Source organism: Periophthalmus magnuspinnatus, chromosome 4 (assembly GCF_009829125.3).
Source record: "Periophthalmus magnuspinnatus isolate fPerMag1 chromosome 4, fPerMag1.2.pri, whole genome shotgun sequence".
Lineage (NCBI taxonomy): Eukaryota > Metazoa > Chordata > Actinopteri > Gobiiformes > Gobiidae > Periophthalmus > Periophthalmus magnuspinnatus.
In genome coordinates this window covers 29723806-29749719 of record NC_047129.1, presented here as the reverse complement: position 1 = coordinate 29749719, position 25914 = coordinate 29723806, and the positions used below count along the sequence as shown (strand labels likewise).

Genomic DNA, 25914 nt, shown 5'->3' with positions numbered 1-25914 from the left:
TTAATTGTTCTGAATAATTAGGGTGCTCAGAATCCATTAGGAAAGCGAGGAATACGTTTACATCAATGAAAAGCTAGTTCTGTTTTTCACAATTTTTTTTTTTTTTAAAGATGGTTGCCGTGTCTTTTAGTTTCAATTTGGAATATAATTGTTGAATTACTCACGTAAATTCCCAGGTGAGGATTTGCCAAATTATTCAATAACAATTTTCTTGGAGCCAGATCATGATTTATCACCATATCCCCCATAACCCAGGCGCGTTCTCAATCCTTTTGGATGTAACCTCATGTCTGTGCTGTGACTCTTCCCGATCAGGCCACGAGGAGGCGCTGTCTCGCTTCACTCTGAAGAAGCTGCTGCTGCTCGTGTGTTTCTTGGACAAGGCCAAAGAGTCTCGGCTGATTGAACATGACCCCTGTTTGTTTTGTATGGACGCAGAGTTCAAGGTAAATGGAGAACTTAATTAGTGCATTTTAATACTGCACTATGAAGCTGCTTGACTCCGTGGAGATGTTTGCTTTTCCCAGAATGTTCCACCGTATGGCATTAAACTTATAAACCTCCATAGAAACAAGCCACCCTGCAGGAAGCGTGCATGTTCCAAGTTATTTTTGCACAATAAAAACACAAAATAAATAACTGCAAGATGGGTATGTTTAATGCCATACTGTGGAACATTCCAGGCAAAGCTGTAAGATCTTTGTAGAGATGAGAAGGTAGCTTAACCACACCAGAAAAGTTACACAGTGCATCTTTAATGTACTTCATTCTAAATATCTAGATCTTGTTTTTAATGCTCTTCCATACTGCAAACCTGGGGAAAACTTTACGTTGCATTCAACATTAAGTAGAAATTTGTTTATTTCTTTACACTTTTCACACCTTTTTAAATGTAAGAATAAAAAAAGTAAAAGCTAAAGTAGTTTAACTTTGCTGTATCCTGTTAGACGAGTAAAGACCTGCTGCTGGCCTTCTCGCGGGACTTCCTGAGTGGAGAGGGCATCCTCCCCAGACACTTGGGCTACCTGGGCCTCCCTGTGTCACACGAGCAGAAACCACTGGACGAGTTCAACTTTGCCGTGAAGAACTTGGCTGTCGACCTGAAGTGCGGCATCCGTCTAGTGTGAGTGACATTTAAAGAGCGCATATTACAATAGTTTATGACCCATGTTCTAATATTGTTTCCTCATCACAAACACTTGGTGATGTATTTTGTTTCATTCATACAAGTTTAACACATAAACTTTGCATATATGGCTGCGTTCTTCTCTCAAACTGAAAACGCTCTGTTCCACCTTGTGATGTCATGCGGTAACACAGGAAATGCTTCACTGTGTTTTTAAACTCCATACACCTTCACTAGAGTCATTTGGATCATTTCAACCCTGGAATTGCCAATCTGTACTGAACAAAAGGTAAAACGCAGCTGTTAACTTAAACTACTGTTTCATGACATCATAATGTGAAACAGACAAACATGTGTGAATGAAACAAATCCAACTCCAGGTCTGTTTTTGATGAGGTAACCGCGTGACTTAATGCTCACAAGTCAATTTTAACTGTCGGCTCATGTGACTTCTCTCCCTAAACTATTAATTTTTGAATGTATTATCTTTTACAAAATCAGAATGGTTGGTGTTAAATGTGCCAAGTATTATAGATTTAAAGAGATGAGGTGAGGGGGGGTAGTTAAATGTGTACGTAAATACAGTGAGTTCTTGAGTGTAGTCAAAACTGAAGTTAGATTCAACTTTTGTGCGTTTACCTTTTGGATATTTCAGGGCAAAATGTAATGGAATCAATTGCGAAAACTGGCTCTTGCCCCCTTCTGGGAGTACGACAACATCAGTCTAGAATCTGAAAATTATCAATAATACCTGCTTATCAATAATAAGTTATTTATAGTTGTTTCTTTTAGTAGCAAAAATAGAAAAAAACAACAGGCAATTTATGATACATTTGTGCACTGGTCTTCTGTTATAAATCAGTGCATGCAGATGGATTTAATGATCTAAATTCTTGCCCACACTGTTTTGTTCCAGTCGTGTGATGGAGCTGCTGGTACAGGACTGGAGTCTGTCTCTGAAGCTCCGCCTCCCCGCCATCAGCCGCCTGCAGAAGGTGCACAACGTGGATCTGGCTCTGCAGCTGCTCAAGAAGAAGGGCGTGGACCTCAAGGACGAGCGCGGTAATGCAAACTGGCACAATATAATATAAATTCATATTTTTTCTGGACTAAAGGGCTAAACCATATGCCGTTATGTTAAAATTCAAATTATATTCAAAACAGTCAAATATTCTTGGCCATTTCCTGCAGTGGAAGTACATTTTTTTTGTTTTTCCCATAAATCATACATTTTGCAAATTGTTTTGTTTAGTTTTTCAGAGTTTTTCAGATTTTAAAAATATAATTGTGGTCATAAGTTGCCACATAATTGATTCATCTCCAGCAGTCTTTCAAACTCTAAAGGTTCCATAATTGTCAATGAGAACATGTGAAGTGAACAAAATTCTACTTGTCCCTGTCTTTTGCAGGCTCTGTGATTGACTCCAGGGACATTGTGGACGGCCACAGAGAGAAGACTCTTGCCCTCCTGTGGAAAATCATGTTTGCTTTTCACGTATGTTTTCTGATCATTTAAGACTGCAGTGTTAAATAAAAAACTCTAGTCTACATTCTATTCATTTTACCGTGTTGGTTTCACTCAAAGGTGGAGGTGATTTTGAATGAGGACCAGCTAAAGGAGGAGATCTGCTTCTTGAGGAAAACTCTGAAGACCAAGCGGCGCCTGGCGTACCTGAGAACAGACCGTGGACTCCAGCCAAGTCCTGCTAAAGACGGGACTCTGTTTGAACACAGCAGCCCCAAAATCAGACTGCTCATGGACTGGGTGCGAGCCGTGTGCAGCTTCTACACTGTAAAGGTGAGGCAGAATCATGTTAGAAAAACAAAAAGGAGGAGTGAAAAGTTCCATTGTATTTTAAATATTTTGTAGCTTTAACCAAACCCCCCAAAATTACGATTATATTTGGACATTGTACCAAGATTTTGATAGAGTTCTCTAAAAATGCCTTTTAAAAATGCCATTAGTTTATCACATTGTCAAACTCTTACAGCTAAAAAGAAGTTTGATCATGGTAGTACTGTAAGTATTAGCATTTTCTTTAATATTACCATGTGATTTTATGCTAGTGCTGATATGGATCAAGACTATTATAAAACTATTAAGAAAAGGTCGAATGCAGTTTTTAGTAGCAATACACTAATGCCAAAGGTTGTCAAAAGTGCAAATACCCAGATGATTACAGATTGAACAAGTAATCATTCCATAAAAACATTTTGATTTTGAAAAAAATAACAATAAGTTAATTTAACTTCCCTATAAAATTGGTCCTTGCTACTGTTTTTTGACACAACAGCAAGACGAATATCTGATATCGGCTTCGACTCAAAATATCCATATTGGACCATCCCTAATACAGTGTTATGTTTCTGTTTTACATTTTATGACGATCTTACTCCTTGTCCCACATAGGCACGGTAAACACTGTATCGACTTATCGTTCAATATATGAAAACTGGAGCAATTTATTTTAGGCCTCAGTGTTTGTCTTGAGTTTTTCTTATCATATTACAACAAAAACTACCCCAAATCATCCCAGTTTTGCTAAGATTTGAGCTGTGGATTGGTGAATAAGTCCCATTCTTGGCTAATTATTGGTACATTCTGCTGTTTATTTGTTGCAGCTCATGTCTTTTAATGAAACAGTCTATTTAAAAATGGTTCAGTGGGATTATCTTGCCTTATTTAAGTAGTATTTCTCTGTGGCGATATATCGTTCTTCATAATGAGTTATCGAGACAGACCTAGTCCTAGATTTGCATGTGTTAAGTCATTCACGTGTCTTGACAGGTGGAGAACTTTACCGTGTCTTTTTCGGACGGCCGTGTGCTGTGTTACCTGATCCACCACTACCACCCGGGCCTGGTGCCGGAGTCCTCCATCTGTCAGAGCACCACCCAAACAGTGGAGAGCTCACCCAGAGGACGCCTCCAGCTGGACTGCTCCAACTCCGACTCCGACTGCTCCTTTGACTCCGCCCCCTCCTCAGCTGCCAATGGTACTTACAACTCTTTTATGTCTGCTGATGGAATTCATACTTTTATCGCATCATATTGTGTCTATTTCTGAATTTACTCAATAGTAATACGAGTATCGTTCGAGGCACCCAAAGTGAGAGTCCTGTTAAAGATTTGGCTCGGCTTTCAGTTGTATGCCAAACCTGTGAGTTGAAGAGTTTAAATACAAGTTTATTAAAATGTTGTGGCGTTAAATTTATCTTTCAATTTTTATTTATTTTTTCCAAATACTAGCATTTCATTGCAAAGTGACTGAGCAGATTCACCTCTCTTTTGCCTGAACTCACTTGTTTGTCTCCATGGAGATAAATACATTTAAGGCAGTTCTGTGGAATATTCCTGATAAAGCAATAATCTCCATGGAGACGAGAAGCGTTGCGGCCCGTCCACCATTTTAAAGCAACCATCCACTTGATATAATACAACCTTCTAACCGGCTAATGTTTTTCATTTCAGACTCTCCTTTCAAAGAGCTGCTGGAAAATGAGAAAAACAATTTTCGACTGGTCAACAGCGCCGTGTCTTTTCTGGGTGGAGTTCCTGCGATGATCAACGTAGCCGACATGTCCAACACCATTCCCAATGAGAAGGTAAACGTTTAATGTGAAACTTTAGAGCTTTGATTTTTATAATGTACCTCCTTGCGAGATTTATCACAATCTCATAATAATTTCAATAGCTGCATTCATCAAAAAGCAGTCACTTCAAAAGAACCTCTTCAAATGACAAAATGTCCCAAGTACCTTAATTTAACTAGATAACTGATGTTCTGAAATGCATGTGATTCTACCGGTTCATCAAATCATATTTCAGTCTTCTTTAAAATCTTAAAAGTCCTGTGTTACACAAAATGGACTCTTGTGAGCTTTAAGTTTTGTTATAATGCTACTTCCTCAAAAACATATCTGGTGTTGTTTTCTTTCATTCACGCATGTTTGGTTAATCTTTATTAGTCTATCTACATCTCCAAAGCTCAAAATGGCTCCACCTTGTGATGTCAAGCGGTAGATTTCAAGTTACCAGCCACCTTTTATATTTAGTTCAATAGAGATTGGCAATTCATGGGCTGAAATCATCCAAATGATTCTAGTGAAGGTTTATGGAGTTGAAAAACCTGTTCCACCTTGTGATCCACTGTGTTTTTAATTTGAGAGAAGAACTCAGCCTAACTAAACATGTCTGAATGAAACAAAACACAACTCCAGGTCTGTTTGTGATGAGGAAACAACATTATAACACAGATCAGAAAACGGTGTAATATGGGCCCTTTAATGGACCTGGATATATTTAAAATGTGACTAAAACGTATATTTGAAAAGAAAATCTAGCATTTCTTTCCCAAAATCTAGCAGCTCCTAGTGCAAAATGCATTCTCTGTCCAGTAATCGCCGTATAATGACCTTTTCTATATTGATAATGAAGTTACTGTGTGTTAATTGCCTATAAACCCTGTGTATTTTTAGGTTGTGATGTCTTACCTGTCCTTCCTGTGCACTCGACTTTTGGACCTGAGGAATGAGACCAGAGCTGCTCGGGTCATACAGGCTGCGTGGAGGAAATACAGACTGACCAAAGATCTGCAACTTTACCAGGTTTGTATTTACGCAAACATGATCTCACCCTAATGACAGGCCAGTTGTATACACCCCGGTCCATTCACGTTAGTGCAACATAGTACCTTTTTGTTTGGTTTAGACTATGTTCCACTTCATCTACCTTTGTTGTCTCCATGGAGATGTTACTGTTTTGCCTGGTAATATCCCACTGTATGGAATTAAACGCTCCCATCTGCCATTTATATAATTAAAGGTGATTTGTTTTGCTGAAAAGATACCTTGAAAAACACATCTCTTTGCTCTTAGTGGTGTCTGACACAGTAACTTGGTGTGGTGCCATTACCTGCTTGTCTCCATGGAGATTGATGAACTTTAATTGGAGCTTTTCAGACACGGCACTAACTCCCATGGAAACAAGCAGGTGGCAAATTTCCCATCAGAAAAGTTGCATGTCTTTTTTAATATTCCAGAGATGGCCGTTTTGTTTTGGGCTTCATCTACGAACCTTTACTGATACAGACTAAATTTTTACAAACTCTTTTAAAAAATATATATATTTTCCACAGGAGAGAAACACAGCAGCTTTAAAGATCCAGTCTTTAGTCCGAAAGTTCCTCCAGCGCCGCAGAGCTGTGAGACAGAGCCACGCGGCCACAGTCATCCAATCCGTGTGGAGGGGCTACGTGGCCCGTCAAGAGCTCAGGCGACAAAAACGGGCCCAGCTCTGGCTTCTGCAAACAAGAGCAGCAACTGTCATCCAGGTTGGTAAACATGAGTTGAGCGTGAGAATATAACTTGCATATTGTGGCGGAGGGATCAACTAAATGTCTTTTTATCTTCACAGGCTAACTGGAGGATGTTTTATGCCATGAAGTCCTACCAACGCCTCGGATATCACACCATTGTCATTCAGGCACAGTGGAGGATGCGCAGGGCAGTGTCTGCGTATAGAAACACTCTTTGGGCAGTGTCCGTCATCCAAACTTACACCAGAGCTTGGTCTATGGCAAAGAGGGAACGAGTGTCATTTTTGTCTCTTCGGGCTGCAACAGTGACGATCCAGAGAGCCTATAGACTCCGGAAAAGTCGGAAAATGGAGAGGGAAAACCATGCTGCCAAAGTCATACAAGGTGCCTTCAGGAAATGGCATGAGAAAAAAATGTCTGAAAAAGTGGCCGCTGCTGTAAAGATTCAAGCTTGGTACCGGATGCAAGTCTGTCTACACCAATACAGAAAAATCAAAGTTAGCGCTGTGCTAATACAAGCCCAGTACAGAGGTTATATGCAACGGCAACGCTTCCAGGTGCTAAAACGTCAACACTATTCTGCTACAGTCATTCAAAGTGCATTTAGGGGCTACATTGTGCGAAAACAAATTGCCAAAATGGCTATGGCAGCTGTTGTGATCCAGCAACACTTCAGATCTATGGTCAAAAGAAATGCTGACCGGCAGGAGTTTCTGATGATGAAAAATGCAGCAGTTACGTTACAAGCGGCATACCGTGGAAAGCTGGTTCGGGACTTTTTGAAAACCCAACACAAGGCTGCAACAATAATACAAACTGCATTTAGAAAATATGCTGCTCAGAAACGCTATTCTCTCATGAAGAAATCCACTATTTTGATCCAGCAAAAGTACAGAGCTACACGTATGGCGATAAAGATGAAGGATTCTTACCTTGCTCTTAGAAATGCAACAGTGAAAATTCAAGCAACATGGAGAGGAAGAAAGGTCAGAAAGAGATTGGACAAAGAGAATCGCTGTGCTACCATTATCCAAGCCTGGTTTCATCGATATGTCGCACAAAAGCAATACAAGGCGACCAAAGCATCAACTCTTGTCATACAGCAACATTTCAGACGTTATATGGCTATGAAAACGACGAGGAAAGCGTTTTTAGATATACGTACAGCCACTATTTCTTTGCAAGCAGCATACCGAGGCATGATGATCAGAAAGGAGATTAAGAAAAAGCGCAGAGCAGCCACCATCATACAATCTTGTGTTAAAATGATCTTGCAACGAAAGAGATATCGTTTGATTCAAAGCGCAGCCATCGTCATTCAAAGCCGATACAGGGCCTTGATCGTTGGTCGGAAACAACAGCACGATTATAGACGGCTAAAAGAGGCTGCGCTAAGAATCCAAGCTATTTTTAGGGGAAAATTGGTAAGGAGAGAGCTTAAACGACAACAGGACGCAGCCACAGCGATACAGGCACATTTCAGAATGTACCAAGTTCGTATGGCGTTTCTTGCAACAAAATGCGCAGCAATAATTATTCAAGAGAGATACCGAGCCAAAAGATTGAGGGACCGACAAGTTGAAAAGTTTAGGTCAATGAAAACCGCTGCAGTAACTATCCAAGCGGCATATCGTGGCTACAAAACACGGAAACAAATTTATGAAATGCGAAAAGCTGCTATAGTTATACAGAGGGCACTTGCTACACATCGTGCTAGAAACCAGTTTGTAACCTTGAAAAAAGCGGCTATAGTTTGCCAAAGACGGTTTAGAGCTGTGAAAATGGCAAGAAACCAGCGATGTGACTATCTGACTATGCGAAAATCTGTCATTTGTTTGCAGTCTGCGTGGAGAGGTCATTTGATCAGAAAGGAGTTGCGTAAAAAGCACACTGCTGCAACAATAATTCAATCTCATTTCAGAAAATACAAGCAGCAAGTCCGCTATAACAAACTGAAATGGGCCGCCAAGGTGTTCCAAGACCATTTTAGAGCCAATCGAAAAATGAACAAAGAGATGCTAGCTCTGAAAGTCAAAAGAAACGCAGCGGTTGTCATACAGGCTGCCTTCAGGGGTATGCTAGCAAGAAGGCTAATGAAAAAACAAACTGAGGCTGCAGTTGTGATTCAGAGAGCGTTCAAAACCTACTGTCAGCGTAAATGGTTTCTCGCGATGAAACTGGCCGCGGTTATAATCCAAGAGAGGTATAGGGCATCGGTTGCGGCTAAGAAAGAGCGTGCGCAATATCTGCAAATGAGGAATGCCGCTGTGTTTGTTCAAGCACTGTACAGAGGGCACCAAGTTCGAAAGGAGGTTGCTCGTTGGAATCACGCTGCTACTGTCATCCAATCAGCTTTCAGGAAAAAACGAGAAGAAGTGAAATATCAAGCCATGCGTTTGTCAGTTATCATCATCCAGAGATATTACCGCTCCTGGCTCGTGAAAAAACGAAATCGGGCAATTTTTATGCAAACACGACAGTCAGTTATTGTCCTTCAAAGTTATTTCCGGGGTTATCAAGTCCGGAAGAGCGTTGCCAAAATGCACCAAGCGGCTACTCTTATTCAAGCTCATTTCAAGAGGTACAAGCAACAATCCCGCTTCGAACGACAGCGCTGGGCAGCTTGCATCTTGCAGAAACGATTCAGAGCTCAAAGGCGAATGAGGTTGGATGCACAGAGCTATCAACAGCAAAAGAAAGCCATTATTGTGCTGCAAGCTGCATACAGAGGATTGAAAGCAAGGCAAAGTGTCAAGAACATGCACAAAGCTGCTAGTGTTGTACAGCTAGCCTACAAAACCTACTGTCAAAGAAAGCAGTATTTGGCTCTAAAAAACGCAGTAGTGACTATTCAGAAAAGGTATCGCGCAACAGTGGAAGCCAAGAAGCAAAAGCAAGAGTTTCAAAGAATGAGAGAGGCTGCAGTGGCCATCCAAGCTGCATATAGAGGACTTAAAGTTAGAAAGGAGGTCTTTAAATCGCACCGCGCCGCTACTGTTATCCAATCTGCTTTCAGGAAATATAAAGAGCAGGTTAAATATCAAGCAATGCGTCTGTCAGCCATCATCATCCAAAGATACTACCGCTCCTGGGTTCTTCAAAAACAAGAGCGGAACAAATTTTTAAAGTTGAAACATTCTGCGATCTTGATTCAAGCTGTTTTTAGAGGTCACTGTGCTCGAAAGGACATTGCTAAAATGCAGAAGGCCGCCACGATCATCCAAGCTAATTTCAGGATGCATAAACGGCGAACGGATTTTAAGAGACAACAACGGGCAGCATGTGTTCTTCAGCAGAGATTTAGAGCACAAAAACAAATGAACTGTGATCTACTGCGTTACCAACGGCAAAAGAGAGCTTCAGTTGTGATACAAGCTGCGTACCGTGGAATGAAATCGAGACAACAGGTCAAGCGAATGCATCGGGCTGCTTGTGTAATCCAAAGAAGTTACAAAACACACTGTGAGCGCAAATGGTACCAAGCGCTGAAAAACTCTACTTTGACAATCCAGCGACGGTATAGAGCGACCATAGTAGCAAAGAGACAAATGCAATGCTACCAAAGGAAACGAAGAGCAGCTGTTTTGTTGCAAGCAGTTTTCCGAGGACATCGCGCCAGAAAAGAACTCGCAAATCGGACGAAAGCTGCTCTCGTGATCCAGTCGAATTTCCGAAGGTACAGAGAAGAAATGAAATACCAGGCGCTACGTTTGGCCGCTGTAATTATCCAAAGGCGATATCGAGCTTTAGTTACGCAGCAACAGCAAAGGTCAAAGTTCATCCATTACAAACGCAGTGCCGTCATCCTACAAGCAGCTTTCAGAGGCCACAAAGCCCGACAGAGGCTATCCAGAATGCACCGAGCGGCCACTGTCATTCAAGCCAATTTCAGAAAGCACAAGGAAGAGTCAGTCTTCAAAAAACAGCGATGGGCAGCTTGTTTGATTCAGCAGAAGTTTAGAGCTCAAAGACGCATGAAATTTGAAATGGACAATTATCAAAAGCAAAAGGAAGCGGTTGTCGTGCTACAAGCTGCATACAGAGGATTGAAAGCAAGACAAAGCGTCAAGAGAATGCACAAAGCTGCTAGCGTTGTACAGCTAACCTACAAAACCTACTGTCAGAGAAAGAAGTATTTGGCTCTAAAAGCGGCAGTAGTGGCTATTCAGAAAAGGTATCGTGCAACAGTAGCAGCCAAGAAGCAAAAACAAGAGTTTGAAAGAATGAGAGAGGCTGCACTGTTTATCCAAGCTGCATATAGAGGACTTAAAGTTAGAAAGGAGGTCTGTCAGTCGCACCACGCTGCTACTGTTATCCAGTCAGCTTTCAGAAGACACAAACATGAAGTTGTGTACCAAGCCGTGCGTTTGTCAGCTGTCATCATTCAAAGATACTACCGCTCCTGGGTTCTCCAAAGAAAAGATCGTAGCGCTTTTCTCAAAATCAAACGGGCAACTATTGTCCTCCAAGCTGCGTACAGAGGTTGGCAAGTCAGAAGAAATCTTACTCGCCAAAATGAAGCCGCAGTGGCCATCCAGTCCCAATGGAAGTGTTTTGTCCAGCGAAGGCACTTCCAGAGGACAAAAGAGGCTGTTTTGAAGTTGCAGAGCCGAGTTCGGGCAGTGCAGCTGGCCAAAAGGCAACGAGATGATTACAACAGACAGAGGCAAGCGGCCATGACACTTCAGCGGCACTGGAGGAGCTGGATCATAAGAAAACAGGTAATGTTCCAATTGATATTTTGCTTTTATATAACAAAATCTGACAAACTTGCTAGCATTAGCCAACAGTTTTTCGGTTACTCACACTCACCATTTTTATTGACACTCAAACTCCTAAACAGGACGAACGCTCACATTGATCACAGGCTCCTGGAAAAGTGTCTGAAAAACACCAAAATGTATTTAAACAACAATCTTAAAACTTTTTGACAGTGCTTGGTAATGTGTGTCACCATGGTAACTGTTGAACATTCCACCGTAGGCATACACGTAGAACGCCCCCAGCTCAGTGTCACAGCGAAGTACCAATAAGTCGTGTTCTCATGACATCACAACGTTCTCGAATCTTTTATATTATTATCATAACACTGCAGCTCACATTGGTGCTCCGCTTTACTGTTACAGGAGCTGGAGGCCGCACAGGCTGAGAGGCGACTGCGTTTTACTGCTGCGGTGTACCATCATCTCCAGGCCATAAAGATCCAGAGAGCTCTGAGAGTCCACTGGGCCCTGGTCTCTGCTAAGAAACAGATCCACTCTGTCATCACCATCCAGGTAAAGTTTCACATGCTGCGAATCATGTCAGACAGATGGCAAAAGTGACACAGCTAAGGCTAATGTAAGCTAGTATGCTAGGTATGCTAATTATATTTTTACATTAATTATTAAGTTTGTTTTATTTGTTTTTTTACATTATAATATTGGCATAACAGTGAATTGTACGACCATGTATCACAATTTAAGTCTGCAAACTGAATTAAAGCAAAATGCCAAACATTCAAATCTGTCAACTGGACAAAAAGCTGTAGGAGCGAGGACGTTTTGCTGCTCACACGTCCTATACATAAGGCAGTGTCCACCAGTAATCTGACCTGAACTGAAGAAGACGCTTGGATGAGCACTGAAACGTCTTCACTTCTAATCTGGCAGCCGGACAAAAACCAAACATTTATGATTGATTGCAAAAATGTCGTCTGCTCAACTAAGATTTTTAAGTCTCCAACGGTCCTTGTAGCAAAAGACACGCCCTGTGCATCAATAAATCAATTAAAAGCGCTCAAAATTATTAGTTCACGCAGAAATGATGCAGAGAGGTACCAGTGAACAGCATCTTCATAACTAAAAAGGCAGATTAAACTGTCCAAAAACTCCAGCTAACTTACTCCACGCTTTGCTCTCTGCCGTGGTCCATGTAAATCCTTATAAACAATGAAGTGCTAGGTTAACAAATACAGCCCTTCTCACTAACATTACTGGGTAAAAAACATAAATATGTATTTGTTTTAATACTTATCATCCACCACTACATCAGTTTAAAGTTATGGTATAGATTATAACACGTAGTTTCCTTTCCCTCTCTTAGCGTTGGGTGAGAGTCTGTCTTCAGAGGAGACGTTACCGCGACGACAGGAGGAAGGTGGTCCTAGTCCAGAGAGCTGTGAAGCGCTGGTTCGATCGGCGCCAAAAAGCCGCCCGTGTCATCCAACAGGCCGCTCGTAAGCTCCTCCTCCTCAGGCGCCAGAAGAGAGTTCACCAAGGCATCGTCAAAGCTCAGGTGCCTCCCGCTGTTCTGTACCATGAAGCTTGTATGAATGAAATGTTGTAAGTTTCAGCCTAAACTGTAGAGTTGTTGTATATCACTACGTAATATGGTTTCAAAACACGAAGGCCTTAGGTTTTCAGACAATAGAATATAATATTATCATGTGGTCTTCTACTCTGATAAAGATAAAGAACTACTACCCTAAAACTGTTATGGAAAGGTTCACTTTTTTCCTTTTAACATGTGTATATGTAAAAAAAAAAAACAGTTTCAATGCTCTTTTAGTATAATTTTGAATATTTGTTTATATGGATCCTCATTAGTTGCTACTGTGATGGCAACTGTTCTTCCTGGAGTCCATTACATAAAAATACAGTCAAATATACATACAATTATACAGCAGGACTCCTAAATTTGGATATTCATTCTATTCATTTTTATGTATACAGTGCATTTAAAATACAACTTAAGATGCCCGAAGCGCTTCACACAAAGTCAACAAAAACAGATTATACGGCACATAAAATACGATACTTTGACAAACATCTATGACTATCGATGGCTTTGACAACCGTAGGCCAAACCCATGCTCACGCTCCTGACAGGTTGCCCTAAAGACGTTGAAGGATGGGTCAAATGCAGAGGAAGAATTACACTACAAAACAGTATATCTTGAACATTGTGTCTGCGCACAGGCTCTTTGGAGAGGCTACCGCTCCCGCTGTCTGAACGATAATGCCAAAGTGGTGAAGCTGAGGCAGCGCTTGAAGAAAGTGACCGCAGGCGTCCGGGAGGAGGACAAACTGTGCAACAAAACCTCCACTGCCCTGGACTACCTGCTCCGTTACAAGCACTTCTCTTATATACTGGAGGCACTGAAGAACCTGGGTAAGGCCTCGGACTATCTACTGTGGGATTTCGAATGTCATAGTCTAATAGAAAGAGATGCAAAAAGAGCTGACTAAAATGAAAATATCTAATGTTATACTTTTATTTGGAAGTTAACATGATATTTCTGTACATGGACACAGTTGTCTGATGTCTAAAGGGCCTATATTACGCAAAACTGACTGAGTCTTTTCTGTTTAAGAGAAGAACTCAACCTAAATCTGCAGTGTTTGTGAGTTAAACATGTGTGAATGAAACAAAACACAACTCCAGGTCTGTTTTTCAAGAGGAAACAACATTATAACATGGCTAGAAAATGCCGTAATATGGTCCTTTTTTAAACTTTAATACATTCAAAGATGTGTTGTAGCTTATTTTTCTAAACTGACAATATTTCTCACCCCCATGTGTGTTTATTTTTATTAACAAATATATATGCTCTAATGTGAAATAGACCAAGGATATACAGCTCTTATCCGTTATGGAAGGAATACATTTAACATTTTGCACACACATTCAAGTAATATAGAGATTTAAGGATGTTTTACTTTATTATAATGGTAGGGAGTGTGAGATTAATGTTTCATGTAACATGATATTATTATACTTGATATATTATACTTTGACCTGTATGTTTTTGTGGGTGCCAGTGTGGCACGATGATGTCATAATGTACTTGGAACATACATGGACGTGGAAGTGCTATGTGCATTTTTGTACCAAAACGTGCAAGACGTGTGTTTCTTAAGAAAGACCAGATCAGCATGCTGACTTTGTCTTCATTGAACCCAGATAACATGTACATGTCTGTATATTCTAAGCTAATCATTAAGAGAATGTGACGTGTGCTACTAGTATATAGAGCCCACTCTGGAGATGTAAAATTAGGAGATGAAGAGATCATGATGTTGAATCAGTTTGAATGATGCCTGTGCCGAAATAAAGAACCTGGTTTATGGATCTACTTGAGCCTACTGGACTTTTGTTTGCGGTGTGCCTCCGGGAAAAGCTGACAGTTTGGTGACCCCGACGTGATAATCCTGGAGGCACAGGCAAATCATCTCCTCCACAGAACGCCTGAGAAAGACATCGCAAAAACGAGCTCTCCAGAAAGACGGTACGACAGAGGCCTTTTTTCATAGAATTTCTGTCAATTGGTTTAATGCTAAATTAATGTGATGTTTTTTTTTTGGGACGTTGTGTGAAATTAATTAAGTTATAACTTTAATACTATGTAAAATTTGTAATTATTTCCGTGTTTATGGCTTAGCACGAAGAGATAAAAAAAGCACTAGAATTAATAATAAGTAGCAAGTTTACACTTAGATTAGGTAAAGTGTAATTAGAAACAAATTTAATCATTTCCGTGTTTATGGCTTAGCACGAAGAGAGAAAAAAAGCACTAGAATTAATAATAAGTAGCAAGTTTAGACTTTGATCAGGTAAAGTGTGATTAGAAAAAAGTTAATCATTTCCGTGTTTATGGCTTAGCACGAAGAGAGAAAAAAAGCAAGTTTTATAAAAAATACACTTAGTGGTTAAACTTTACACTAAAAAGAAAACAAAACTTTTAATCAAGTTTACATAAAATGTGGTACCCAAAAAACTATATGTAACGCTAGCAGCAATTTTTATCAACATGATAAGATCACAAGGAAACAAACCTGTCCAAATGAGTTACACCCAGAATGGACATGAATTATCTTGCCACTGTAAAATTAAAACAGTGTCCGTCAAATTTAGCAAATATCACTAAAATATTAAAAGATCTAAAAGAAGAAAGGAAGTGTTATTTACACTTTGGCTGCATTTATTGCTATCTTTTAAACTTTAGGATCCATATTGGTCATGGCTATATTGTTGTGTTTGCGTTTGGCAGGGAACGCTAAGGTCATGACCTTAAATCCTCCTGTTTCAGCCTCTACCTCGAGTTGGGATGTTGAAACACAAAATAGAGAAGACAGTTGAAATGATTAAATTAGGATAAAATTGGATGGCATTTATTAGTGACTGTATCTTGTTGTGGCCAGATGGGGTATAGTTCTTATAAAGTGTTATTCATATAAATAAATTGACTAAATAAATAAGAATTTAGAAAACAGTTGATATCATTAGATGTTATTAGAAGATATAGATAAATGCTTAATAAATGTGAAATAAAACTGTTATTAAGAAAATACTAAGCTTGTTAAATTTATAAAATAAATAATAATGCATAAATAAAATTAAGAAAATATTAAGATTGTTAAAAAAATAATAATAATAAAAAAAATTAAATAAATAAAATAAATAATCTCAATTAAGAACTATAATAAGGCAATGCTGGCTCCTAGATAGATTTCGCACGCTATCTAAGTAAACCGTTTATTAAATAGTGACTCATTCTATAAACATCATAGACTCTACGTCTTGAATACAATCAAAGCAATATCCAAATTGTTATACAGCAGCTGAGAAGGTAATTTAACAAAATACTAAAATATCACAATGTCCCAATTAAATCACATTAAACCAATTAATAGAGCTCTGGAAAATAAGGCACTTCACGAAGAAACAGAATCCAAAGAAGGCTCGAGAAAACCAGTCCATCATTCAAGACATAATCAAGAAGTGATTACTACTACAAGGAGAAGGGGTGATCTTAAAGGAAGAACTTCTGAGAGAACCTGTTGTGGGAATATATCCAACTCTTGAAGAAAGAACTAGCAGTAAAACATCAAAGAAAAGCAAAGGTCATGAAGCTGGAATAAAGACAACACAGATGCTGATGTTGACATCCTGGTACTGTGTTCCACTCCCAAAGACAGTGATAGGATGACTCTTCAGGTGGCCTACAACATGGAGGCCCCAAAGCTATGCTGTTTGAGTTCAAGTCCCCTGCTGTCCTGTCCTCTCTGTAAAGCTTCACTGATAACAACCTACTGATAAGCAATGTGCTGGAGTGGAGAGACACTATTGTGGCCAGAATCAATGAGGCCTACAACACTGACATTAACTACGACGTCCAGCTCAGCCAGCTCTTCATCTTTTTCCGCAACTTCATTGTTGAGTTCCAGAAAAATGTCCAAGCTTTTCTGGATGCTGCCATCAAGGTGCTCAGGGAGACCCAGTTCCGTCTTCCTGGCTCTGAGGAGATGACCACCCTGCCTATTTTTCTGAAGGATATGACCACCAGCATTGCTACTGTTCTTCGCACCACCATCCAAGTTGTCTATGACAACATGGAGTACTACTACAATGCTTTTGTGAACACCTTTAACACTATGGAGCTGCGCATGCCAATCGGACATGTGATGACCATTGGTCAAATCATCGACAATGTCGAAATAACTGGCAAAGGCATCTCTGACCAAATGTGGACTTCGTGAACAACATGGAGAGCCTGGATACTACGCTGGTCAAGATCAGCGAGACCCTGAAAGCGGTTGTAGACAAAACTCAAGAGTTTGTCGTTTCCATCAACTCTGACTATCTGGATGGTCTTTTGGCCAATGTGAACACATACAGATGAGTTGTGACTGCTGTGAAGGACATTGCAGACCGAGTGTCCACCCTGGATATGGAACAGCTGAACCCTGTCTTTGAGTGTCCGAGGAGGCTCAGAGATATGTGAAAGCCAGCAATGGCCGCCTGGAGATTGAGCTGCCCCTCCCTTGCTTCAGTGAGGAGCCTAAACAAACATTACAACCAACTCACACAAAGAAGGAGACTGAAGAACAGGAAAAAGTGGGGACTAACTACTGTGAAGTTGCAATTGCAGAAATACCAAACTGAACTTAAAGAAGAAAGCAGTCAAACACCTAACTGCTGATGTTTTTCCACAATTTGGAATTCCACAAGGCATAAGTCAAGGAGTTGTGAACGAATAAATGCCACTGTCAAGAGAACACTTGTGAAGGATGAAGAAAGTCGACCAAATCCGGACATCACTGGACACGGTGACTCTGAGGAGCAACCCCGACCACCTGCTACCACTAGGGCTCCAGAGAAGGAGGAGAAAAGGGGGAGAAGAAGACGAAGGAAAAGAGAAGAAGACGAAGGAAAAGGAGAGTATAGGCCATATTTTTTGAAAAATGTTTTGAAAATTTTCCATGTGTATTCTTGATTATGCTAATTATGCTCATTTCTGTTGTTCTAGTGTTGTACGTTCCCCTTATTCATTGAAGTGTTGAGAATGGCCTCGGACAGCCAACAATCAAAATGACAAGCCTCGATTAAACCAAGCTGACAACCAATAATACAGGTAAGAGACAATGGGCACTGAAAAGAGTAAAGAGAAGGACACCAAAACTTGTAAAATATTGTTATAAGGGACAAACTTGCAACATACTCTTCAATCTACAGTATGTGAAGTGCTAGACTGTGTGCGAGATGTACCCGCTATAGATCATGCAATAAATGTACAAATTGTCTGTAAGGACACATGTCTGACAAAAATAATGTTTACGATGATAAAGTTATAGAGATCGCCAGAGTTGTAACCAGCACCAATGGACAATATAATAAAGAGAAAGATAATTTTGAAACTGACTTACAACAGAGAATTACTTTAAAAAAAAATAGGAAAATTATGCTTCTTATCAAACGAACCTAAAACATTGTAGAGGGCGCAAATCAATTACTCAACGATGCAATCCTTTAATATTATCTATCAAAAATCCTACATTTTATGACTCTGGAATATTCCATGGGATTCCAGTGTTCCAAATTTGATACTGTACCTGCAATAGAAAAATAAAGTTAAATTTTGAAGGCTACATCTAAACAACAATTTTGAACCTAATAAACCTGTTCCAGAAAATGATTTAACCAGAGAAATAAAATTGAAACAAATTGAAACAAACAAAACTGAAATATGTAATGAATGAAAATACTTGGCTAAAATGGGTACAGTATACTGCTCAAATACTACATCAATACCATATTCTAATGAAAAAGACCTGACCTGTATACTTAACCTCTTCACTAAAAATAATTTGATAAAACTGAATGCTATCACTTACATAATAAATTACCAGTAGTAGCTTTAAAAGATGTACCATCTTGGACTATGGGAATGGCTACTTGTTTCCTTAAAGATGCAGTTATACATATAGACACAAGAAGTAATGGTAAAAATGAAATGGAAAGTTTTACTAACGATTTCTGTTATTAGACTTTATCTTCTGATAATTATGGAGAATTTGCTTTTAACTGAACACACTACTGCTTGTGCAGATATTTGGTGGTTATGTGCAAATTTACGTTTGTATGCCATTCTATCAAAAACATGGTCAGGTGTTTGTGCATCAATTATGTTAATTATTCTATTCACTATAAGGTGTAGCAAATTCACTAAATTTAAAACAAATTAAATTGTCATACAGAGTTAACTCAAGAAATAATCATACATTTAAGAGGTCGTGGTCTTATCAATCTAAACCCAAACCCAAAGGATTGCCTTAGATATGTTACTTGCCAAAGAATAATAAATATGTATCAAGTTTGAAGCAGAATGCTGTACTTATATACTAAATAATACCTCTCCTGATGGGAGTATTACTAAGGATCTGAACCACCTTAAGTCTTTGTCCATGGAATTTGCTAAAATCCTGGCGCATCTGAAAACACTTGGTCAAATTGGCTCTACAAAATGTTTGTTATCTTAGTCATAATTGGATGTTGTGTCATGCCATGTCTTAGATTGCTGGTAGAGATCGAAGACATGTGCAGGGCCACTGTCCTAATGAAGAAGTTCCCTCGTCACAAATTTCGTTATTCTCCGTAAGGTCTCAATTCTCATGTCCTGAATCAATTGACTAAGTTTGGTCAAAACTATGTAGATTGATCATTTGTTTTAAAAGATATAAAATCCAAATTCTGAATCCTAGTAAGTGCTCCTTGTTTCTTATTTGCTGTCCGAGAGTCATGTGTTAATTTATGTGTTATGTTAGCCTAAGGGCTGGGTTGTGTTATAATCAGGGTGGTTAAAGCTAAAGCTAAAATTTTACTCACATATGGGAACTTTAAGTTGAATGCATTATTATGTGAAAGTAGTGTTTTGTTTTTAATTTTGGTGTGATCACATGTTTTTAATGTGATCAAAAGGGGGGATTGTGAGATTAATGTTTCATGTAACATGATATTATTATACTTGATATATTATACTTTGACCTGTATGTTTTTGTGGGTGCCAGTGTGGCACGATGATGTCATAATGTACTTGGAACATACATGGACGTGGAAGTGCTATGTGCATTTTTGTACCAAAACGTGCAAGACGTGTGTTTCTTAAGAAAGACCAGATCAGCATGCTGACTTTGTCTTCATTGAACCCAGATAACATGTACATGTCTGTATATTCTAAGCTAATCATTAAGAGAATGTGACGTGTGCTACTAGTATATAGAGCCCACTCTGGAGATGTAAAATTAGGAGATGAAGAGATCATGATGTTGAATCAGTTTGAATGATGCCTGTGCCGAAATAAAGAACCTGGTTTATGGATCTACTTGAGCCTACTGGACTTTTGTTTGCGGTGTGCCTCCGGGAAAAGCTGACAGGAGCACTCAGGAAGTACCAGCCATGTACTCTTAACATATAATTTATTTGTCATGAATCACGTGTTTGGTGACCAGTATTCCTCAGGTTTTCTACCGGTTATACCCTTTCTCTGACTACAAGGTTCTTTTCTCTTTGTGTCATTCCAGAGACGGCCACCAGGCTGTCCCCCGAGTGCTGCGAGCGCCTGGTGGAGAGCGGAGCGACAAAGGTCATCTTCACTCTGATTCGCTGCTGCAACAGAAGCGTCCCCTGTATGGAGGTCATCACCTACTCCATCCAGATCCTGCTCAACCTGTCCAAGGTAACTCGAGACAAGACCTGCGAAAATGTGTCTTCAATCTGCAATTTTTATCCACCCCATAAATCAAGAATAGATTCGATACTCGATACCGATTACGATAACACAATGATGATTATTAAAAGTCTTTATTTAGACAATAGAATGTGATTTTCAACATTAAATCGTAGTTTTTTTCTTACTTTTTATCTGTGTAATCCCTCAGTGCAGGACCAGGTAGGTTCCAGCAGCTCAAGATCATTCTAAAGTTACTCAGGAAAGGTTTTTTTTTTTTTTTTTTAGTATCGATTCCTGGGCTTCAGATGACATCACAACATTATATAGTTAATACAGATGGGGACAGCGGAAATGAGTATCGCTCAAATGTTGATTTTTTTTATTGTAGTGCAGTGAGTTCTTGCACCTGAACATTTCTATAAATGACTAGATCCAACATTTTTGAATTCACCTTTTGGAGATTTCAGGGCAAAGTACAATGTTATTAACGTTCTAAAATCTGAAAAACACCGATACTTTTCGCAAAAATCTAGTTTCGATACTAGTTTTAGTTTTGTATTTTCGATAGTTTTGAACTCTACTATGTTATAATCTGGGTGTTGCGACCCAGCGCAGTTAGGGAAAGGGAAGTAACAAAAAGAAAATCAAGATGGAAAAATGGTCCAGTAAGAAGCAATTTAATTAACAGGAATGGTAAGGGTAAACTAAACAAAAAGACTAAAAATATAGGACAAAGGACTAATACAAACAACCAAAAGAATTTAAGGCTTAGGACCATAACACTGGGGTCTAAATGAATCTAGGGATCAGTACAGAGTGTGTAAATGTGCCTCAACCATAAAGTGCATAAGACGGGTTAGTTCATCATCATATTTAAGATTTTACTGAAAATCTTGCCTATTTTTTTCTGTAACCTACCTAGCAACAAGGGCCAAAACGTGCAAATTACTCAAATAGTTAAAATTAGACTAATGTCAAACAGTCGGAGGCAGTGTTTAATCTGGCAGAAAAAAGTCTCTAAATGCAAACTCTCACTTGACTGATGGGGGGAAAAAGCCTTATAAATTACCATGGCACTATCCCACCACGTAATAAAGAAAAAAAAACATGAAAACTTGTCATTTGCACTGTCCAATTTTAACTTGGTTTATTTTATTTTTTTTAATTCTGAGGGAAATTGCAATGCTGTCTGATGCTCACGTTCACACAAATAAAAAATAAACTCAAAAACAGACCTGGAGTTGTGTTGTGTTTCATTCACACATGTTTGAGTAACACTTTATTATTAGTCTGTAACATCCCCCAAGCTCAAAATGCTCTGTTCCACCTTGTGATGTCATGAAGTGGTAGTTTTCAAGTTAACAGCTCCTTTTGTTGAGTAGATCTTGGCAATTCTAGAAGCTGAAATGATCCAAATGATTCTAGAAATGAATCTGTGTGGAGTTTAAAAACACAACGGAGCACTTCCTGTATTACCACGTGACATCACAAGGTGGAACAGAGCGTTTTCAGGTTGCGAGAACTCGGGTAAATGTGCAGAGTTTGTGTGTTAAACATGTGTGAATGAAACAAAACACGACTCCAGGTCTGTTTTTGATAAGGAAATAACATAACATAGATTCAAAACGGCGTGATATGGGGTGGTAGGTGAAAACGGAAATTTTCTGTGCATGAATCAATTAAATACAACTGAGCGTTTACGAGGGAACAGTTATAAAATGGATTAAAGCTCGTTAGTTATTGTGCCTTTGTCTCCCTTTTTAAAAAGAGAAGTTAATGGCAACATCTGGCATTTAATATGTCGATTCAAGGATAAAATCAGAGAATATTGTGACATTGTTCCATTCTGAAATATAATTATATAAAAAATAAAGGAAGGGAAAGTGTTACTTCACAGAAAAGGGAAGCGTCTGCTGTGGACTCTGCGCAGTCAGCTCAAATCTCCAGACATAGACGAGCTGAGCTATTAGAGATGACTGGATTTGGATTCTTCTTGCTCCTGTCCTGTTAGTTATGACTGGTTGTGTCTAGGCCTGTCACAATTGTCACTACATCGACTTATCGTTTATTATATAAAAGCTGAAACAATATATTTTTGGGGTCCATTTATCGTGTGCACATTTTCTTCTTTTCTTTCATTACTGGGATATTTTTGGTTATTTTTTGGCTATATGGTCAAAATTCGAGCCATAGAAAGTTTGCATCTGTAATAAGTCATAGAAGTTATTAATTCAGTGACTAAAGGGTTTCATTTTGTCTTTTTTTTTTTTTTTAGCTCATCATTTTTAAACAACATTGAATTTAAACCACAAAATCAATTCTAAATCTACACACTTTTTTTTCTTTTTTTTTGTCAGTTTTGATATTAAATATATTTACTTCAAAATTTGTTATCGTGACAGGCCTCGTTGTGTCAGGAAGGGCATCTGGCCTAAATACGTCTAGTATGGGATGATAAAAAACAGCAAAATAATTACGATTAACGATATTTCAATAATATCATGAATAGGTTCCATATTTAAATCTTAGAGTATTGTTCTTTGTCCGTCATTTACTCAGTAGCACTGCATGATGTACTTTTGACTCTTCTGAGCAGTTAGACGTGTTGTTGAGGAGGTAACAACAATGTAACGGGGAGTTGTTTTGTTTCATTCACTCAAAATCCTCTGTTCCACCTTGTGATGTCATGAAGTAGTAGTTTTCAAGTAAACGGCCCCTTTTACCATTTTAGTTCAGTAGAAATTGATAGAAGTTGAGATCCACAGCTGAATTATCCAGATGATTCTAGTGAGGGCGTGTGGAGTTTAAAAACACAATGGAGCACTTCCTGTATCACCACATGATGACATCACAAGGTGGAACAGAGTGTTTTCTGTTTGAGAGAAGAACTAAACACATACAAGGCCTTGTGTTTTGTTTCATTCATACATGTTCAACACAAAACTCCCGGTATGTTTTTGACGAGGAAATGACGTTATAACAGATGAGAAAATGGCGTAATATGGGCCCCTTTAAATTCTTGCGTTTTCCCCCGCAGTACCATGAGACCATAGAGGCGGTGTACAGCGTGGAGAGCTCTGTGGACACTCTGCTGGAGCTGCTGCAGAGGTACAGGGAGAAGGCCGGGGACAAAGTGGCTGAAAAAGGAGGCAGCATCTTCACCAAAGCCTGTTTCCTGCTGGCCCTGCTTCTACAGGACAAACGCCATGCTCTGGTACGGACAGCTTCGCTCATAAATACAACTTTTAATGTAATATCAATTTTTTTTAAACCCTCCAAATGGGATATTTCCAGTATTACAATTGTTGTTTTGGAGATTTTTGAATATTGGGTTTATTGTCTATGATTAAAACTATAAAAAAAGCGACAGAAATGATTGGTGTAATCTCTCAAACAAGTTCATAAAGTAATATTTCTGTACTTCTGTGGTTACGTTTATGGTCCACTATTTATTTATTTTACCAGGTAAGTCCATTGAGAGGACCTTCTTATTTGCATTGACGATCTGGCCAAGAGGCTATGAGTGTATTCTGCTCGTGCAAACCTCAGTCATAGTGTGAAACGGTGAATTGTAACATGAGACAGTGAAATAAGTTGAAAATGGCTGATAATTTGTTTTATTAACTGCAAATGAGTGCAGGGAAATGGGAGGAGATGGGGGGGGGGGGATGAAAACAGACATTTTCTCAGCATTCTTTTTCTTTTTTTATCTTTATTTATACAAGGGAACCCAATAAGAACACTCTAACTCTCTTATTCACGGGTGCCCTGTTTAAAATCCATTACAAGTAGAAAAACAAACTAAATCTAAGTATACAAGTCCATATAAAACATTAAAAGGTGCAGTTGCGTGTATGAAAGTCTGTAACCAGATGATTAAATTGTAATTGTGTCACCCAAGTCTCCAGTTTTGCTTTTCGTTGGAGTGTATTCCATTTGTGTGAAGCAAAAACACTAAAAGCCTCTTTCCCGTCTGTTTTGGTGCCGCTAGTCCTTAGTCCTTCTGCAGTCATGTGATCTGGTATTACATGTGATTAACGAGCAGGTGAGGTGTTCTGGCAGTTTTTGAAGCAGTCCCTTTAAAGATACGTTTCATACAGTGCCGTTTTCTTCTAACGGTGATCGCCAACCCTCTTTTCCATACAAAATACAGCAGTGGGTTTCAATAGGAATGTTTAAATGTTTTCAGGAGGTGACGAAAATCCCCAAAGCCATTGACAGACTGCAGAGCATCTACAGACTCACAGCCCGTAAACACAAGATGGACGCCGACAGAACCGTCACAAAGCAGAAGATGAACGCATCGATCAACGGGAGCTTTTACATCCAAGCCACGCCACGCAAGACTCGCCCCACACCAAAGTAAGTGGATAAGAAACACATCGTCAAAATGGATCTGATTCCGCAAAAACTAGGCATTCAATGACAATATTTTGTATTGTGCCAAAAAGTATATTAAAATAACATCGTTCTCGAAACAAGTTCAGTTTATTTAAATCAGACCTACTGCAAAACGGACTTTTTAATCATGTTAGTTATTTCCCTTTCTCATTAATCCTCTAAAGTTGTATTTAGATCAGGGCTGTTCATTACGTCGATCGCGATCGACTGGAAGGCATTTTGTGTAGATCACGTCCTGTCATCCATGCAGTCACATGACTAATATACAGGACAGTCAGATTACACCTGACTCTATGCGTGTGCAGCGCCCATGATGTGACCTAAAAAAGCGTGAGTTAGTTTAACCCTATAGCGTCGGATCCTATCGTCGCCGATAGAGTGCGGTTGTGGACTTTCCAGCAGCGTAACTCCGCCCCCAGTCGTGCTCTCATATAAATTCAAACGGCGTCTCAAAGTGGAGACATGGGGCTGTCTTAATATTTTACCATCATTACATTAATCTGCCTCTGTTGTCCTGAAGGTGACGAATGAGAGCGCGGGGCTGCGGGGATTTTCCCAGTCATTTATTCGATGCGTAAAAGAAAAAATACGGATGGATGTGTAAAATCGAAGTAGTTATGTGAAAAAATGCAGTAAATTCTGATACTTCGTTTAACATGATTTTTATGGCTATAAAAAAAGACAAAACCGTAATCAACATGATTAGCTCTGTTATCACTTTCAAACGAAAAATGCAATTTTACTCCTGGCTGGTTGTCAGTATTATCTCATGTACATGAAAATGCACTGTACATGTAAGAATTCATAATACATTTACAAATAAATATATGTTTAACATTTTTGTATTAGGTGGTAGATCTTTCAGACACGATCATTTTAAAAGTAGCTCACATACTGAAAAAGTCTGAGCTCCCCTGATTTAGAGTGATTCATGCATGTTTCAGCAGTCATTGTTCTCCTATATTCAAGATATCAAAGCTCTGATCTTCCCGTTTTCACTGCTGTGGCGTGTGCCCACCGCGGCGTGTGCCCACCGCGGCACGTACTTACTTCCTTCAGTTTTATTCAGTTTTATTGTCT

At 39.2% G+C, this 25914-nt stretch overlaps 1 protein-coding gene across 1 annotated transcript in view; it reads left to right on the top strand.

The window, feature by feature from the left end:
* The window catches only part of aspm (assembly factor for spindle microtubules), a 37429-nt gene that overhangs the window by 10513 nt on the left and 1002 nt on the right, over positions 1–25914 (top strand). The window contains exons 10-25 of the mRNA XM_055221458.1: positions 316–446; positions 948–1123; positions 2043–2188; positions 2536–2621; positions 2712–2924; positions 3915–4122; positions 4598–4731; positions 5605–5733; positions 6264–6458; positions 6542–11164; positions 11570–11719; positions 12528–12719; positions 13403–13595; positions 20285–20439; positions 23471–23647; positions 24623–24795. Coding sequence (XP_055077433.1) covers positions 316–446; positions 948–1123; positions 2043–2188; positions 2536–2621; positions 2712–2924; positions 3915–4122; positions 4598–4731; positions 5605–5733; positions 6264–6458; positions 6542–11164; positions 11570–11719; positions 12528–12719; positions 13403–13595; positions 20285–20439; positions 23471–23647; positions 24623–24795 — 7081 coding nt within the window. The remainder of the gene's footprint in view (positions 1–315; positions 447–947; positions 1124–2042; positions 2189–2535; positions 2622–2711; positions 2925–3914; positions 4123–4597; positions 4732–5604; positions 5734–6263; positions 6459–6541; positions 11165–11569; positions 11720–12527; positions 12720–13402; positions 13596–20284; positions 20440–23470; positions 23648–24622; positions 24796–25914) is intronic.